Here is a 17,999-nt window from a genome sequence, read left to right as displayed (position 1 = left end):
TTTGATGATATGTTGAGGTCTAAGGCGAAAAGTGTCATTTGATAACGTATGTTTTGGGGGACTCTATACTCAATGGCAGAGTGAGTAAATATCTTATGATATTTTTTCGAAAGTTAATTTGCTGTTTCCATGATATGATTTATTGGTTGATCACAGCAAAACAGTTCCGGTGGACTTGATAAACAGTGAATTGTTATATTACATGGTGCAGCGCGTGTGAGATGAAATTTTCCGTCGCACGGTGGCGTTGAAGGCACGCAGTGAAGGCGCTCCTTGCTTTAGAGGTTTGAAAACTTGACGTTTCAAAGGCGGATTTTTCTTGTAGCTCGTTGCTGTTAAGAAGAATATTCAAGGTGACTCATTTTGCGTAGTGACGTCAAAACGAAATTTCATCCACGCTTGGTTAATCATGCTCGGGTGCACATATTAGTGAAACGTTTTGTTCGGTTCGGCAACTTACAGTTGCGTTACACAAAGGTAAAGTATGCGCGCTCAAAAATCGTCATGCTCGAGTGCACATGGTAACAAATAAATTAATTCATCAACTGAAAACACAGACTCCGAGACACGAGTAAAAAGGTTAAAATCCCCGAAACACATTGTAGTTGGTAGAATATGAATCAGTAACCAGGTAAATATTCTGACGAGGTTGATATCTTTAGTTCGCCAGGTCGGTTTGTATTTCATTGCTTCTGTTTGATTAAACTTATAGAGTCGCTTTGATAAGCGTTTATTTGTTTCGTAGGCTCTGAACCGGGTATGTATTATAACGTTGTGTTTGACGGAGCCTCCGAGCAACTCGCGGTATTAACGTAAAGCCATTAGCGACATCTTAATATGCCTTCACCGTATCTTTCCTGTTAACAGTTATTTAGTTGGTTGTTGGTTTTGTTAGTAGCTTAATTGCTTATCCGGTTAGATTCCGCAACGGTCATTCCCGGTGTGGCTGTCTTATGATGGTGACCGTGTAGCAAACTGCAATACTTGGACTTTTTTCAACAGACAACAACTTTTCTGTGGGAATTGTTGCGATGTATTTTTGGGGCAACTTTGCCATCGCTTAGATTTTGTTAGAATTTTTAGAATTTTAGAATACTCTAAGAGCATTTCAACGTGTAGAGAAGCTGTTTTTAGTTTGGTCAACATATAGCGCGGTACAAATTTTACACGATGCTACGAATGCGCTATATTTCCCACATGTAGCATCTTGCCTTAACTTAATGTGCTGGTTTGGGAAGTTACAACTCTAGTTTCTGCGACCATGTTTTGATGGTCACTATAGTGTCCACGTAAAACGCAATTACCGCATGGTTTAGACTACTCTGGTGTGTTGTTCGGGTCTGATCTTTCGTGGTTTAGATGAGCTTGGGGCATCGTCAAGGTTTGATCTTCCGTGTGCCAGCTGGCGGTTGTTTGTTAAGATGGTGCTGAGTGAACGTGGGTGCTCGTAAGTTATTCTTGCTCGTGACTTGAGTATTATTTTTGTTTGTTGGTTTTACTGAGTTAAGAAAACTCGTAGCCCAGATGACTCGCAGTGGTCCTTGGTTGTCCATATTCTCCGCGTTGTTTGACGTCTTAAACCTTCTTGACCGGTCATTAACGTCTTGAATTATTTTCTAGACTAGACTTTTTAGAAAGTTTGATGCAAGGCATTTTGTTTTAAAGATTTTCTACAGTTTTTGTAGAACCTTTGTTTTTTTCATTGATCTGCGCAGTCTAACAGTTTCGTCATAGGTTATTCCCCTGACAACTCCGTTCAGGTGATGTGAATTGCCGTTTAAATATAACCAATCTCTGGCAGCTGGTTTGACATAATTTCTAACAAAATGATCATGTTTTGATTCCTTTGTAGTGTGGTGTAGGACGTCCAAAAATTTCAAATCTCTCTCAATACTGGTATTAATTTGCGAAAAGTCTGTTGTAAGTTGTGGTCTTTGAAGACTTGGATGGAAGTTGTTGTCTTTTTAACAAAGGACAAACCAGACGATGTCACGAATTAATATTTTGAAATTAATCGCTTTGATTTTCCTGTGTGCATCGAGGACAAGGCTAAGATTTACCAAATAATAAGAGTGATTAACTCTTGTGGCAATCCCATATTTTTGTTGGTAAAATTAGCGTTTCATTGTCATGTGTTTGTTAAGTTCGTTTGAACAGGGTGGATGGGTCCATAGCTTCAGCATTAATTGATATATCATTAATTAGCTGCATCTCATACATCTCACTTTCCAGCCGAGCGGTGATTACATAGTCTTTATTTTCTGTAATAGTTTGTATTAGTCATGATAATTCAGCTGCGAGAAAATCAACTTAAATTTAACAAATTCCCGGCGGCACTTTTTATCTGTGTTCACGAAAATTGACTTCCACAAATCAATCGAACGCTTTAAGCCATAAATATTCGCCACTCGCGCATGTAATTGCTAGTGTTGCTATTTTATGAAGTGTTTTCTGAAGGAAAGTCAAAAGCATTTTATGGATTAGAATAAGATCAAACTGTTACGCATTATTACCGTATATGATTTTATTCTATTCTCTTGTCTTTTTGCCACAATAACACATATTTGTCATAAAGTTTGCAAATTACATGGAGCTAGATAACAATATGGGCGCACAATTGTAGTTTTTTCTGGTTTAATAGGCCAAAAAGTTTTTGTAATAAGAATATTCTACAATCAAGAAAGGTGTTAACAATGGTAATAATTTGGTAGAATTTTTATTTCATATTGTTGTATTTTAAGACAACTTTTTGGCAAACAATTTTGCTTATTTTTCCATCAAAGCTGACACAATGCTTTTTCAGCACAAAGCATACATTACTAAAGCATTGTTCAAGAATATTTAGGGGCGCGTTGTAAAAACTCTGACCACTTTAGTGTAGGTACACTGTTAAAAACCATGTTTGCCATATATTGTGTTAGCAAATTCTTCATTTAATCCATGTCTTTACACAAAATAATCTGCTTAATTCGTCACTAAGGGCAGATAAAGATTGAGTTCAATAATCTGACACAAATGATTTAATTTTTGCAAACAACATAGATTAAAAAAACACAAATGGGATTAATTTTAGAAAAAGCCAGACCTGTACAGCAGGAGCTAATTTATAGGATAGTAGCTCAGCAAGACTGTGTTCTGTACAATAACAAAATCATCATTTTAATCAAAAGTATTTCAACTACTGGATTATAATTGTGGAAACAAAATATAGCCCACAGACTAAGCCAAGACTAGCTTAGCCTGTTTAGGAGGCTGTGCCTATAATATTTACAAGAACATTTAGCGTTGTTAAAAATATGACCACTTTAGTGTAGGCAGCGCATACCACGGTGTTGAACCTTCAAACCACGAAGTTGATGAAACCGAGGCCACAATCATAAACTTGCAACTTGCTTCAATTTAACCGTCGAGCGCTTGGCAATTTTTGAGCTGTTGGAAAAGAACAGGTTTTAATTTTAATTTTACCGCAACATGCGTCAATCGGTTTCCACTGAAAAGCCAAAGCGTGGTTTGCGGGCGCAGTGATGCTCACCACGAAATGCGCAAAGACATCAGTATATTAATTATTTGCGCTGTTAATGGAATGTGACCATCCCATGTTATATCGCATATTTTTGTGTTGTTTGGGCGATGTCAAAGACAAAGTTTAGACATTCCAGTTATAAAAATGTTGATATGGAAATGTTTTATTTGGTTATTTAACACAAATTTTATTCAACTTTTAACGTTAGAGTGTTGATAATTTCATCTGACCGGTCGCAAAGAAGTTTAAAACACTCGCGTTACAGATACTTGTGGCGACAGATTATGCTACGTAATCTAATCATCCTCTGACGTCGAACTATGAAAACAACTGAGTTATTAGAAAAAATGTTAATTTTATTAAAGTGATCTTTTATAAGAATCTGATCTTTTTAAATTTTCTGATAATTGAAACTTGCATAATACAGTCAAGTAACGAATATTATGTATTCCAACGAGATAATTGCTTAATACCTTTACGTGCTTTTAATAGCTTAAAATCTGTCGATATTTACGTAAAACCACAGAGCACAACAGGATTTGTTTTTTTGACATTTTGCGGTAAAACAGCATAAAAAGTATATAGCGTAGTAGTGAAGTTTAGAGCTTCAATATAGCTTGCCAACTTGTACAAGTTCAGGAGTGGGCAGTACGTCATGGATTAATGGCAATGACGTAACAGGCCACTTTAATATCGTGAGATGACTTCATATAACATAGTCCGGGCAATGATAGATTGTTTTTACAAGAATTTCAAGACCAGCACAACAACAGCGTCAAAGTCACCTTCGGTTTAGGACTAAATCTGTGTGTTGATTATTTCAGAGTCATAAACGTAGTCTGAAAGAAGCTTTCACAATTGCATTTGCTTAAAATCTTTTATGTCGCTGTTTGCGCTTTATGTATTTAGAAGATATTTACGGCTTCAAGCCACGCCACGTATCTGACGCGAACGTTTACCATAAAATCTCAACACCAATAAGACATTTTTGCGTCACGTTTAATTTATGAATACTGAGTTAGTTGGAAACCATCGTTTGATAAAACAAGCGTCATTTCCTGAAACTATTTTAACACATTTACTTGCTAAACCATCGTGACGTCACCAGAGTATGCAGCAACTTCCAAACCTTTATCTAACGAAAATAACTTATAATTTTACAAAAAAAGTTCAAACTCTATTGTGTTCTGCATCTGCCCGTTGACATCTCCCAGTTGTTGTTGGTTGACTTCGAAACGAACATAGTGACGCAAACCATATTACGCACACATCGGTCAAGATTTTGTACATATTTAAGAACTGTCAATCAAACAAAACTACTTCTTCCAAACAACTCTTTCAATTAACAATCCATGTCAACCATATTTTATCTCAACCACAACAAGATTAGTGCTTCGCGTGTGGGTTTTGTGACGTCGGTTTTCGTTTCGTTTCCATCGATTACATTAAAATTACCAGACGATGGAAAACGTCATTTTTTGGAACAAAATTAAGTTCGTGCTGCGATACGCTCGATGCGATACGCTCGAGGCGATACGCGTTGTTGCCTCGTTTTGATATTTTAAGAGCGCAACAAGCTTCCATTGCTGTCAAATATCAAACAGCTTACTATTATTTTTCTTCAGCCAAATAGAAGCTTCTACGTAATAGTGTAAAAGTGGCTTTCCCTAAAGAAGACTGGATCGCAAAATGAATTAAGTTAGATTGTATTCAGAGCTTATTTGTCATGAAAGGTCGGTTATTTTCAAAGTTTGACCAAATGCACGTAAGTTAAGATAATTATTGCCACCTTAAACCATGTCAATGCCAGAAGAACCGAGTTTGTCTGAAGATAAATCTAAACCTGTACAAGCTGATGGCGATGGAAATATTTTATCAGGTGGAAGAGGGGAACAACCGGGAACATCACGTGCTGGTGAGATGCAAGCAGGAATCCCTGTTGGTGGGGGGTGTGAAATCAACAAATAAATTCTGTGTATTTGCTTCATGATTTGATATTTCTTGTTAAATGTGACGCTATGAGGGCAAAGATTTTCGGTTTCATTTATTTTTGCTTTAGATCCAGTAACTGCAGAAGGAGGAAGTAGGAACTCGCAAACAATGGGAAGTGCTGAATCCTCTCAGGGTGTTGTTAATACAATGCGTCCAGACTTGATTGAGCTTGCAAGCAAAGTAGCTGAAAGCAGAGTTGGTAAATTTTATGAAAACCAGTTTGCTGTAGCTGCGTATCTAATACATTACAAGATATTCAGTGTAAATTTCCTGCTACTACGCAAATTACATTTTTTATCTTTAAATGAAACCAGAAATGACAATACAAAGACAACAGAGAATATAGTAAAATGGACATTAGTGATTCTACGAATATAAAACCAACACGATTTAAAGTGAAACAAAATTATCCTATATTTATAAAAATCTTTGCTTTTAATTGCGTGACGCAGGACCAGTTACGATAATCAATGCTCCTCGAATTTATCATCACGATGGAAGACAATACCAAGACAACAGAGAATATAAGCAGACGGACATCAGTGATTCAGATGGTATTACAGAGTTTTTATTGGGCTTATTATATTGTTTCGAAGCTTGAATTCCTTGTGAAGATTTAAGTTTTTACGTATATTTAGCTCCATCTATTTCATCTACTCCATCAACTTCAAGTGCAATTGTTACAGGATTTTTCCTGCTCATTTGTGATGCAAAGTTAAACTAACAAACTGTAACTTGTGTAACTTGTTGTATTCTTTTTACTAGACCAATCTAAATTGACAGAGCCAAAACAACCAGCTGCAGTTCCAACTGAACACACGGGATCACCCCACGCCAGTTCAATAGAAACTGGTCAGGCCATAACCGCAGGTCAGGCTTTGTCAGATGTTGTTTTGTATTACGTTTGTTTGCTCAAACAAAGCCGGTTTCTTATTGATATTAAATTGGCAGTTTTGTGAAGTATCATACTTATCATTTGCAAATTCTTTCGCTTTTGAATCTTTGTATACATATCATATGCACGTTAGCTTTAAGGAAGTATAAGTGACACCAATGAGCTAGCGAACGATTAAAAGTTCAACTTAAAAGCAAATTATACTTGACATACATACTTTTGTGCATATTGTACATTTTAAGTTTATTAGAAAATTTAAACTTTACTTTTCAAAGAATATATTTCAATTAAACTTCTTCACTTTACTAATCGCAGGTGAACAAGCCATCAAAGCTCTTAAAGATTACAAAAAGAAGTATGAGGATGAAGAGGATGTTCACTTCGAAGTGTCCTTTAAAAATGTTAATCCTTCCTCGATTCCCAGAGTATATCCCCGGTTGGTGAAGGAGGACATTTATACGATGCAGAGCTCTATGTTGGATATTTATGTTCCGTCAAAAAAGAAAGTCCAGCAGCAGCAGAAAGATTTCAATCTAGGCCAGGAAATATTTTTCAACAAACTTATTGAAGAAAGAAAAGAACATCGGTTTATTCTGGTGGTGGGGAATCCCGGATCTGGAAAGACGGTTGCCTACAAACGTTTGTCCAAACAATGTGATAAATTTCCACATCACATCTGCCTGAATACTAGATTTATTGACATTGACTATGGTGATGATGATAAACTCTCACTTCGTGAACTTCTCATAGACCGACCATATTCAGAACTTCCTAAAGTAACCAGGAATTTGATCTGGGATTGGGTCCTTGCAAATCAAGATAAGTGCATGCTGCTGATCGATGCACTCGACCAGGTAAACTGGAATCTGCCTCCAACGCTTCCAAAGTTTGATCTTGAGCAAAAAATGAGTGCATGTGGACTGGTTGCGAGTGTGTGGAATGGAAACTTTTTGAAAGATGTTTTTGTTGTTGCCACTTCACGGCCTCACGCAGCTCTTTCCATCCCCAAAGCAATGCGACCAAACGCCACATATTATCTTCAAGATTTGCTTCCTGAAGATGCAAAGATGCTATTTCGCTGTTACATTAAAGCAAAAGATGACAATCTATGGAATAAAATCAAGTCAGATGCCCCTCAACTGCACAGCTTCTGCCTCAGTCCACTCATTCTCCAATTTGTGGCAAGAGCATGCATTACTGAGTCTGGGATCCCTGTTGCGGGTCTGATTTCGATCACTAGAGTTTACATCACTGCTCTGTCCGACCTCCAGCACTGCAGCAATTTCAGACAACGAGGTTTGAGACAAAACATGCAACGAATGGCTAAAGTGGCGTTTGATGCGACAAGAGATTCGACCGTGGTGATTAGTGAACGAAGGCTTGTACAGGAAGGGTTAGACGTAGACACTGTGCAGGATCTAGTGATTGTGTTTCACAACCGCAAAGGTGCAAGCGCGAAGATTATGAAAGGAGAAAGGAAGTTGCATTTCACCCATCAGACCGTACAGGAGTGTTTCGCCGCTCTTCACATCTTGCAGGGCATGAGTGTCATCGAATTCCAAGATTTTGCCGAAAGTATTTTTTTCTTGGATCATTGGTCGATGGTGAGACAGTTCACGTGCGGGATCATGCTGGACATCGCTTTGAAAAAAGGTTTGTTTTTATGTGTTTTGTTTCATATTTTATATTTTATGTAAATTAAATACAAATTGTATATAAATAATTATATATAATTATATATAAATTGGAACAAATATTTACAAGCATACGTGTGTTTTATGCGGTGAAGATGATGAAGATTTGGAATGGATTTACGAAAATGATGAAGATCTTCAAATTACTGCAGGTTTGCAAATGAAGTTGAACAATTGAAGTTTCTTTTCATTTCAGCTTTCATTTTTCCTTCCAGTTTGTTTTTCTATTATTGTAACTTGAATCATCAAAGGACCGAACTAATACCCAACCTACAAAAATTAATAAAATCGAATATTTAGCTTCAGATTTGCTCAAATTACGCTAAAGTTCGAGAAGTGTTTATGGCAAACCCGGACAGTGAAAAATTTTCTTACCAAAGTTTTACTCGTACATATTCACAGTATAAAGAAGATATAAATATATTAACAAATTTCTAAAATTTTATTTTCTTTCAATTAAAACATACTCAGTTTGGTTTAGTCTTTCTTGATTGCATACGCTAGGATGACCATCAGTTCTCATACACTCATCAGTCTCTCGTACACTGACAGTTCTCAGTTCAGTTCAGTTCAGTTGTCATCTCACGTCACTCACTGACCATCACTTCTTTTAGATTTGGAGAAAAAGAGCAGAATATTGACTGAAGCACTAGAGTCACAACTGAAGTATTTCACTCCATTAGAGACGTGGAGAGAAGGTGATACAATCTTAAATAATATTACAATGATCATTGTTATTATCGTTAAATTCAAAGAAGTAACAAACTGTAAAATCTTCTGCTGATCCTTAAGTTAATGTTATAGTATTGCATATGTGTTTCTCTTAGAGTAGGCTATTGCATGTTTGAGATGCTTCAATGATACAATAAAGAACGTTTTTGAGTTTAATATTATTCAAGAATGCGAAACGTAACAGATTTACAGCAAAAGCTGTTTAAAATTTAAACAAAGATAATTGGGGTCGATTGAACAACGCGTATTTTTTGCCGTTCGTCAGAGAATGTAATTACTAATATTTTCATTTAGATGACAAGCACAGATATATGTCGCTCTTGTCTGACATAGCTGAGTGCAACAACAATCAATTGACTAGAAAAGCGATTGAAAAATTTCCCCAAGAACTGGACCTGCAGTCGATGCCTTTGAATTCTACCACTACCGCCCTCTTGTGTAAAGTTTTATCTAGGCAGAAGAAAACGTTAAACAAGGTTTATTTGATCGGTTGTCTCTCTGCACCTGATGATACGCAACAAGTGATTTCTGCAATTATGAAAATGCCTGGAAGGGTTTGTGTGGTTGATTGTTTTTAAACATTTGGTAGCATTGCATAAAACTTCTTTCTTATATCTACTACATCATAATAGGTAAGTTTTGGTATTTGTAAAGCCGGCATCAAGTTCATCTTGATTATCACTACGCAGCGTAGGCCGTGGTATTGTTTTAAATTTAAATTAGAATTTAAAAATTATTTTGAAATAAGGTGATTAACACCTGCCGTGATTATATTAAATGGATCTAAAATCTACTTTTTTGTAGCTACTTAAAATCGTTATTTAAGGTCTTTTTTAGCGGACTGGGACTCATTTTAAGCAAATTGTTTAAGTTCGGTCAAAGTCAAGTCGTTTTATGTAAGAAATACAAAAAGGTGTAATTTAAGTTGTAAATTGTAAAATCATTTTTACATCGCAGATTCGAGTGCTGTGGCTTGGTGGCAGTATTCTTTCAGAGCTTCCTCCAATTTCATTCTTTGCAAAAATCAAAGAGGAACTTTGGATGTGGAATTGTTTCGCTGCACCTGATGATGGAACTACGAAAAAAAAGCGACATGTAAACAAAGATGAATCATCTCAAATTCAAAAGATGTTAAATCAGCTGAATAATCCGGTACTTTTTTCTTCTAGTTGTCACGTTTGTGTAAATTTTAACCCAGAATTTTTATTCAAACTTTTGATTTGTAGCTATTAGAGGTCTACCTTGGCTTTGACGACGATAACGTTCCAATTATACTCCGATCACAGACGTAAAGTGACGACACAAAGGTACTTCTGTTATTTCACACTAAATTCATTTTAATGAAAGTATTATTACCATTATCAGTGTTGAATACCATCTTTCGTTGTTTCATTGCTAGAAAGTTGAAACCAACGCAGTTTTCGTTCACAAAACACAACTTGGTCAAGATTTGAGCTCTCAACACCACATCACCAAGTCCAAGTTTGCTTTATCACTGCTATAATTGACTAACAGTATATTAATCTTTATGCTTTTTTGGCTACGTTATTATTGTGCCAATAATGACTTATAAAGGATTTAAGCGCATTTGTAAATGACTGAATTGGCTGAATTACCTGTGGCAATGAGCAAAACTTTACTTTGGATAACTTTAGCTTATTTTGCGTAATTAAAAGTGTTGATGAAACATTACCGGCTTACAATGTATGTTTGTTTCTTGTGTATTCTTGTTATTCTTGTATACTTGTTTCAGTGATTCAGTGTAATATTAAAATCAACAGCTCCTACCAATATTTGATCTGAAGCCTTATCTTTGGCGTTATATCCTTAGCTAGCTTCAAACGTGCGCCAACACTAACATCGTCATTGTCGCTGATTTTTTCTTCAACCTTTTCATAAAAAGGGGTCAAAAGATTTTTCAAACATAAACAAAATTTGACAAAAAATTAAATTAAAAAAAGATTTATCAACTTTTAATAGACTTTTTTCATTGTCTATTGTCCACTGTCATGAGACCTAGAACTACTGTATTTTGCTCACTTGCTTTGGTGTAAAACTTGGCGTTTACTAAAACTTTTACTTTTACTACTGTTACAGATTTTCTGTTGCCAGGTCCTTCTCCACCGCTTTCACGGCCCACTCAAAGCCAACAAGCCTCTTTTAATGAAGTCCGATTGTATTTCGATAACAGATTAAAACACTCCGCTTTTGCTTTTGGGGCTTGACTTTCGTTGCACACGTTTTACAATAAAATGGTAAAATATAATAAAGCAACCAGGGCAGTTCTGAGTGACCAACAAACACGACAGGTCCTCTTCCTAAACGCCCATACCACGACTGCCATGAAAAGCCACCTTTTCTCGCCAGCTCACCTCTACCGCCTGCAGCCCATGCGGGAGACCAACCGAAAACAGGACACGTATGAATGTGCACTGGACCACATCGAAACACTTGAGGCATTATATACAACGTGAAAAACAGTGGACAAGCAAAATCAATAAAATCAGATCATCAAGAGAAACAACAAACAGAATAAAAGTTAACTGATAACTTAAGCAAACAAAAGCGTGGGAAGATGCACGAAAAACAAACAAACAATAGTGCGGAATATTATTTCGCCACACTACCTAGCTTAAAAATATTAAAATGTGTAAAAACTTTGCGTCAAATATTTTTAGTAGTTCTTGGGCTTTCAAGTCTGTAAATAATTTTGTGTTTTTAATTTTTGATGTTATATATTGTGGTTGTAAACCTTTCTAATTTATTGTACAGTTTTGGATTTGAATTGTTTGGTGATGTTGTGAACAAGTAAGTACTGACTACCCTACAAACTACTACAAACTACAAACTCTATTTTTAACTTGCACTTAATGTAATCATTGTTGAATTTCATTAAACCTTGTTTAGCGGTGATTGTTGCAACATAACACAGCAAAATATAAAGATTTTACGTGAAGATGTTTAAAGAAGTTTATTTGCGTCATATTTCAAAGAATATTAAACAAAAAATGTTGTAAATTTGTCATGAATCTAACTGTTTCGATATTTTTGGTTTGGGGGAATTCCCAAACTTAGCGATATTTTCGGTGATGCTTTGAGCGATGCTTTTGAGTTGCTCCTTTCACGACTGAAATGTTTTTTTTCCTTGTAAGCAAAACATACATAGAGCATGGAGCAACATACAATAAATACTACATTAACATGCGGAATCTTTGAAGTTTACCTTACTCTAATACCTCTAATCGTAGAACGAAACGCTTGATTACGATCGCGAGAAGTTCATTTTAGGCCAGCAGTGTCCAAGTGCAAAACTGCATATTTTAAAGAACGAAAGTTCTCACACCGCTGTGAATCTAACTGTTTTAATATTTTCGGTTTTGGGGAATTCCCATAATTAGCGATTGTTTTAAATGAAGATTTTGGGGATATCAAGCGGGATCAGAAAGTAAAAATTTGTGAAAATATATTTATGCAATTTAATTCTGGTTGTCACAGAATAGGTTTAGTTTAACTTGTACCTTTTTAACATGATCTAAATACGAACAATCCTGGTGTCCGTGATCATCCTTTCTTTCGTTTTTTTTTCAAAATAAAATGTTTTTGTGAAGATGTTTAAAGACGTTTTTTTCTGGATGAGTGAGAACAAAGTAGCGTCAGCTTAAAATATCCTTCATAAATACTCCAACTTCTGGATCTTGATACAGACTCTCGGCAGGTAAGTGTCGAGAACATTAAAATCGAGATGGGCGCTCTGCTTCATATTGTTGGTGCAGCTCAACTCTGCCGCTTAGCGGAGAAAATTTTAGGCATTTTGAGCAAGATGCTGCCAATTAAAGATTTTCGCTTGAAATTCAACTTAGGGCAAATTCTCTGCTTCTCTAATCAGCTCTGGAATTTGCGCGCGATTCTTGAACCTTCATTGCCAGTGTTCGTCCTTCATTCATTTGCCTTGTGTAGTTAAAGTGGTTGGTTGGTAGTTAAGAGTAAGTGAAGAATGTTCAGAACAAGTGAAGATTAATAAAGGTGACTTACAATTTATAAAACCAGGTTAACTTCAGTTTAGTGATGCATTGACCAGGTATATCGATGCAATATTCTTTAATACAGAGAACTGACGTTTTGGTTGGAAAATGCATGATGCACTTAATAAGCCAAGAAATATCAGCACTTCACGGTCAACTTAATGTTCTTAAATGCCGCGCGAATGTTTGCTTCATTAAGGTATTTGCTGGTGTAAATAAGTTGCAGGTCAGTTTTTTGTATGAAGAATTTAACGCCGTTCTGGCTTCAATTATGTTTGATTAGAATTATGAATTATTCGGAAATAATTAATGTATTAAACTTTTTGTTGATAGATTTCCCTGTAGGAGTGGCGATAGATTTGTGGACTAATTGTACTGCTTATACCAACTGTCTAACTGAAAGCAATTGGTATAGTTTCATGGCAAATCAATGAGTAACAACTTGTCTGAAAAGCTTAATGCAGAAAAACATCTAATGGTCTAATATTACCTTCAGTTGTTATAGTTCACTGATTCATTGAATTATGATGGGGATGTTATGTTCATCGTCATGTGAGTTGGAGGTGTGTTGCTTATCAAATTTGTCCCTACACAATCACATAGAACTTTCCACGATAGAAGCTTCAAATACAATCGTTTGGTATTTTCCGGTTTCAATAAGCTTTTGTGAAAGTAATTCTTGCTTGTCATTTTCATAGCAATTCAAAATAACGCCAGATATTCTACGATAAATGATATGGATTAACGGCTATAGATTTAAAATCAATGCTTGCATTATGACGTCATAGTAAATGAAGCGTAGCGATGCACTTTTTGTCCATCAGCTGTTCGAAAAGAATCGCGTTTCAAGTTACAAAGAATCGTCATAATGGCCGCAATGGAGATTGAACTGCCTCCGGTATATACGTAGAACTCTAAAGCTACCCACATATGAACGAGTATTATTCAGAAGCCACTACAGCCAGCTTATGACAACGCAAACACGTGTAAACAATTAAAAGTTCTAAACCACCGCAAAAAAAAAACCCTAAACAGCGAGATTTGTTGGCTGCGTTGTATGAGGTCATATCCAATACCTGAAACAAGTAAGGTAGGTTATTTAGGCCAGTGTTTCCCACTTTTACTGAAAATTTTATTTTTAGTTTTCGTAGTTTTGATGGGCAACGATGGGCAGATTCATGGTCCCCATTTCACGGATTATTTACGGTTATTGACTATTTACTAATCAATAGGAAACTATAGAATATCAGTTAATTACCAGAAATAGTAATATTTTAAGAGCTCCCCAGCCCACCGGTTGGGAAGCGCTGGTTTAGGCTGATGTACCACCACTGTTGGGCATAGAAGTTGGGAAAAGTTTTACAGTTACTGGAAATAATAACGTGACGACAAGAGGCCTACTAGGATTTTTTCGGTTGGTGTTGGGTTACACTTACAGTTCATGGATACGTGGTTATAGCATGAGTTGTTCTGACTTTATTCAATGAGTCTCGTATCTATCGGTCGTGAAATCTTCCGCAAGCAGATTTCTGATAATATTGCAGTATACTATTGTATATAGTATTATATATTATTGTAGTTTATATGCATATAAACGCTCATTTCATTTAATTCACAATTTGTTATAAGTCCACTAAAGACTAGAGTAAAATCACCACACACAGACTTGAGCAGCACGAAGAAAACAATCCAAGTTAGACTGGAAGAAATGATATGGGTAAACGCTTATGACTTGTGTCATGTACATTGTGCACATCTTTGCATAAGACAGGAAATTGTGTGAACCTGCAGCCTATTAGTCTCAAAAGGTTCAGGGAAGTTTGGGACTTGTGATTACAACATAAACACAATTTCTCAGGTTGCATAATTTCAACTGTAATGCGTATTTATTAACGATGCGCATGTTTCTATAACTTCTACGTCATAATCCTTACACACACCTTTAGTTAGGTGATACTTATATTTATCGGTGTTAGAAGATTTGAAAGATCTGTTTCAAGGGTTTAAAGAATCAGCATTGTCTAAACACGTACGCAAAAAAGCGTCCATAGCAACTGTTGTGAAGGATTGATTTATCAACCGCTGTGAGGCGTAGGTACGATTAGTCACACAAAGACATCTTTTATTTCACAACGTGCATTCAGACAAAGTAAAAGTCGTGTTAGTGGGCTTTAGTTAGTGTTAGCGGCAAAGGCGCATTCTTTGAACGCGTTATATTGAAAAATAAATTGTTGGCTGGCTATCCTACAATTTAACATCGAGCCAAACTATAAATTCCTTGCACTATAAATAATATAAATTGAGAGAATTGCGAATAAGTCGAAATCTATTCTGGACTAAGTCAAGTAAAGTCCATCGGAAATTAAAAGAAGTAAAATAGTTAGATTAAAACAGATTTGAGGCAAAGTGAGACTTGTTTCAAAAGCAGCCAAGTCAATGCTAATCATCGATTCATCAGGTGACCTGTAGTTACCCTAAAGGTATATTATTACCAGAAATTACCATTAATTATAATTAATTAACTAAAGGATAAGCGTTTTCGTAAGGTACCATAAACCAAAATTTAATTTATACCGATTTAATATAAGGTCAGAAACTGTTCAAGTTGGGGTTGGAAACAAGCTGGTACTGAGCTTTAAATTCAGCTTTCGTTTTAGAGTAGAAACAAGTGAAAGAAATTGCAAAAACGACAAGCGCTGAGTTCCTTTTAAAAAAAAAAGTAGAGATTGTCTAATAGCAATTGAGTTTCATAAATCGTACCATGATCAAGTTATTTTTTAACTTTTGGTCGATTAATTATTTTTGCTTGTTCTGTGATATATATTGCCCTTGTGTTACAGCACGTGATTAGATCACCAGAAGCCAGAAAAAAAACATTCGTTGATCGATGACGATCGATCCGATACGATCACGCTGTTTACCATGAGCCGTATTCGTCGACTGTCGATGTTGTTTCTGATCCGGCGATCGGGAACATTAAAGTGCTGCTTCCGCCATTTTGTTTTTATTGGTCTCAAAATCTTTTATCGCGTGCTCAGTTCATTCAAAGTTTGCGATTTAGTCTTACGGTTTGGCTGCAATCACGTGTAAGTGCCCAGCCGATGGCACTATATGGGGGAGGTAACGATGGTAACGCATGTAAACGCTCAGGTATTGTCTTATAAATCTTTGCATGTTTTGGACGATGCCATTTCAAAATTGCGTTTACCCACTCTGTCGTGGGCTTGATACCAACTTTACTTACCCGAGGTTATGCGCAAATGTTCGAAGACTTGCTCTTGTATTTCACTGGATATAAAGATGTGGTCTGAATAAAACCCACAAAACGATTCTAAAGGCTTCCTACAAACAATTCACTTTTTAAATATTAAAAATACGCCGACTTGCTATTATCTAACTAGAGCACAATTTTTGCAGAAAAGTCTATGATTTGCCATTTGTAGAAAAATCGGTTTTGAAATTTCAGGTGCTATACTGGCGTTATAGCAAGGGCTCTCGTCAATTCAAGAGTGGAAAAAACTTCCTTGTTATGTAAATTATATTTGCCTCAATAACCTGTCGGCAGTTTAGCCGCGTGGACACTTTTTTCTAATGAGCGGAAGTTCTTGCAAAAACGATAAGCGTCGATTTCCTTTTAAACCAACACGATGGGTTTGTTGTAAAGCAATTAAGTTTTATAAATCATATCCTGGTCAAATTATTTTTTAACTTCCGGCCGATCATGCTTGTTTGTCCGGAGATATATTGCCTTGCGTTACCAAATTGTTCCACTATTAGCATGTAGTAGTTACATCTGCGTGTGTTTGTATCATAGTTAATGCCGTTATCGTTCTCGAAGTTATCGCTAGTTATTGCCGTTTGTACCGGTAATAAGTAGCGGCCAGATAGAACCTTCATTTTGGTTCTCTGAGAAGCTGTGATGACAGATTCTAGTAGAACGAGACTTATTCTTAATATACTTAAACAATACAGCTTGGGTCAGCTATTCTCGGCGATGGGGTATTCCCTAAATATCATTAAATACACTTTCAAACAAAACCAACTTTTTAACAATTCCTCCTTTTTTACGGAATACTGAAGTCTAGGAGAGCTTTAGATGATTTAGTCGTAACATACTCTACATAGAAGACCTGATTCTTTAACAATTTAGCTTTGTTATAAATTTAAAATCGAAACTCTGTATTCGTTCAACGAAGGCCACAAATCATTGGTCTTCAAATTGTCAGACCGCGTCAATCTACAATCAGACAATATACATCTGTGTTGTGGCCAAATTGTATTGATTGGTGCAGAAACAATTATTTCCAAAATCTTTTAATAATTTTGTCGAAGAATAAATGCGTGAAAATGAAAGCAAACATTTAAACAAGAATTTACCTGATCAGCAAACATGCTATCTGCGATAGCGATAACATAATTAGAGTTTGTGATAAAACACACAACTAAATCATACAAATGTTCATATCATAGGTTCTTTACCAGAAGAGCGACATAAGATGGAAAGCAAAGCAACGTATTCACAGGTTTTCTAACAAACGTCTTACAGCAATAAATTAAATATACAGTACATTGTACAACGAATACATGATTGCAGATTTGATTAACTTTCTTTGATTGTTTGTTAATATTCTTTTATGTTTTAAAATTGTTTCAACCAAATCCGATTAAATACAGGGCAAGACAAGTAAGAGCAACAAAGCATGAAAAATAAAACAATTTGTTATAGAAGTGACGTCTCTTATATAAACAATCTCCATAAGTTGAAATGATGTAGCTTAGTTATCTATGCTTCTGTTTGATTGGTTACTTTAAATTATGCGTATTACTATGATTGTTTTATGAGTCATTTAAAGCAATTTTTAAAAAGCGCAACGTAACTTAAAAAGTAAAGCAACCTATTCACAGGTTTAATAATAAACATGTTACAGCAACAATAATTGTTAAACAAACATACTCCAAAGCAAACACAATAAAAAATTAACATTTTTTTGCAAATAATGATTTAATTATTTATTTTTTATTTTTTTGGTTTAATACTTTCTAAAAAACTTTTTTGTTATTTTTGTTATTTAAATTTTTTTTGTTATTTGTCAATTTTTTTATTATTTCATTTTTTTGTGCGAAATATATATAATTATAAC

The 17,999-nt window shown here is 35.6% G+C and overlaps 1 protein-coding gene across 2 annotated transcripts; it reads left to right on the top strand.

The window, feature by feature from the left end:
* Nucleotides 1-5,037: 5,037 nt before the first annotated feature.
* Nucleotides 5,038-10,890, top strand: LOC143465755 (uncharacterized). Of its 2 annotated transcripts, none has more exons than XM_076964220.1 (11): nt 5,038-5,438; nt 5,583-5,714; nt 5,968-6,069; nt 6,281-6,385; nt 6,726-8,063; nt 8,200-8,256; nt 8,719-8,802; nt 9,131-9,390; nt 9,794-9,988; nt 10,063-10,143; nt 10,236-10,890. In XM_076964220.1, exons 1-10 carry the CDS (start codon nt 5,321-5,323, stop codon nt 10,126-10,128), a joined length of 2,457 nt encoding a protein of 818 aa, XP_076820335.1. In that variant the 5' UTR covers nt 5,038-5,320; the 3' UTR covers nt 10,129-10,143; nt 10,236-10,890. The 2 variants fall into 2 exon arrangements, with proteins under 2 accessions (XP_076820335.1, XP_076820334.1); XM_076964219.1 differs by having other exon boundaries at nt 5,043-5,465; nt 5,589-5,714; nt 10,236-10,886.
* The last annotated feature ends 7,109 nt before the right edge of the window (nt 10,891-17,999 follow it).

Source organism: Clavelina lepadiformis, chromosome 7 (genome assembly GCF_947623445.1).
Source record: "Clavelina lepadiformis chromosome 7, kaClaLepa1.1, whole genome shotgun sequence".
Taxonomy (NCBI): domain Eukaryota; kingdom Metazoa; phylum Chordata; class Ascidiacea; order Aplousobranchia; family Clavelinidae; genus Clavelina; species Clavelina lepadiformis.
The sequence above is the reverse complement of the archived record's forward strand: the minus strand, read 5'-3'. Positions and strand labels throughout refer to the sequence as shown.

What these genes read in the sequence shown, in the direction of transcription:
- LOC143465755 (XM_076964219.1), top strand. Translation starts at nt 5,321, where the DNA reads ATGTCAATGCCAGAAGAACCGAGTTTGTCTGAAGATAAATCTAAACCT. An exon ending in GGACATCAGTGATTCAGATG is followed by an intron (nt 6,070 to 6,280) that starts GTATTACAGAGT and finishes TCTTTTTACTAG; the next exon opens with ACCAATCTAAATTGACAGAG. An exon ending in TGGTCAGGCCATAACCGCAG is followed by an intron (nt 6,386 to 6,725) that starts GTCAGGCTTTGT and finishes TACTAATCGCAG; the next exon opens with GTGAACAAGCCATCAAAGCT.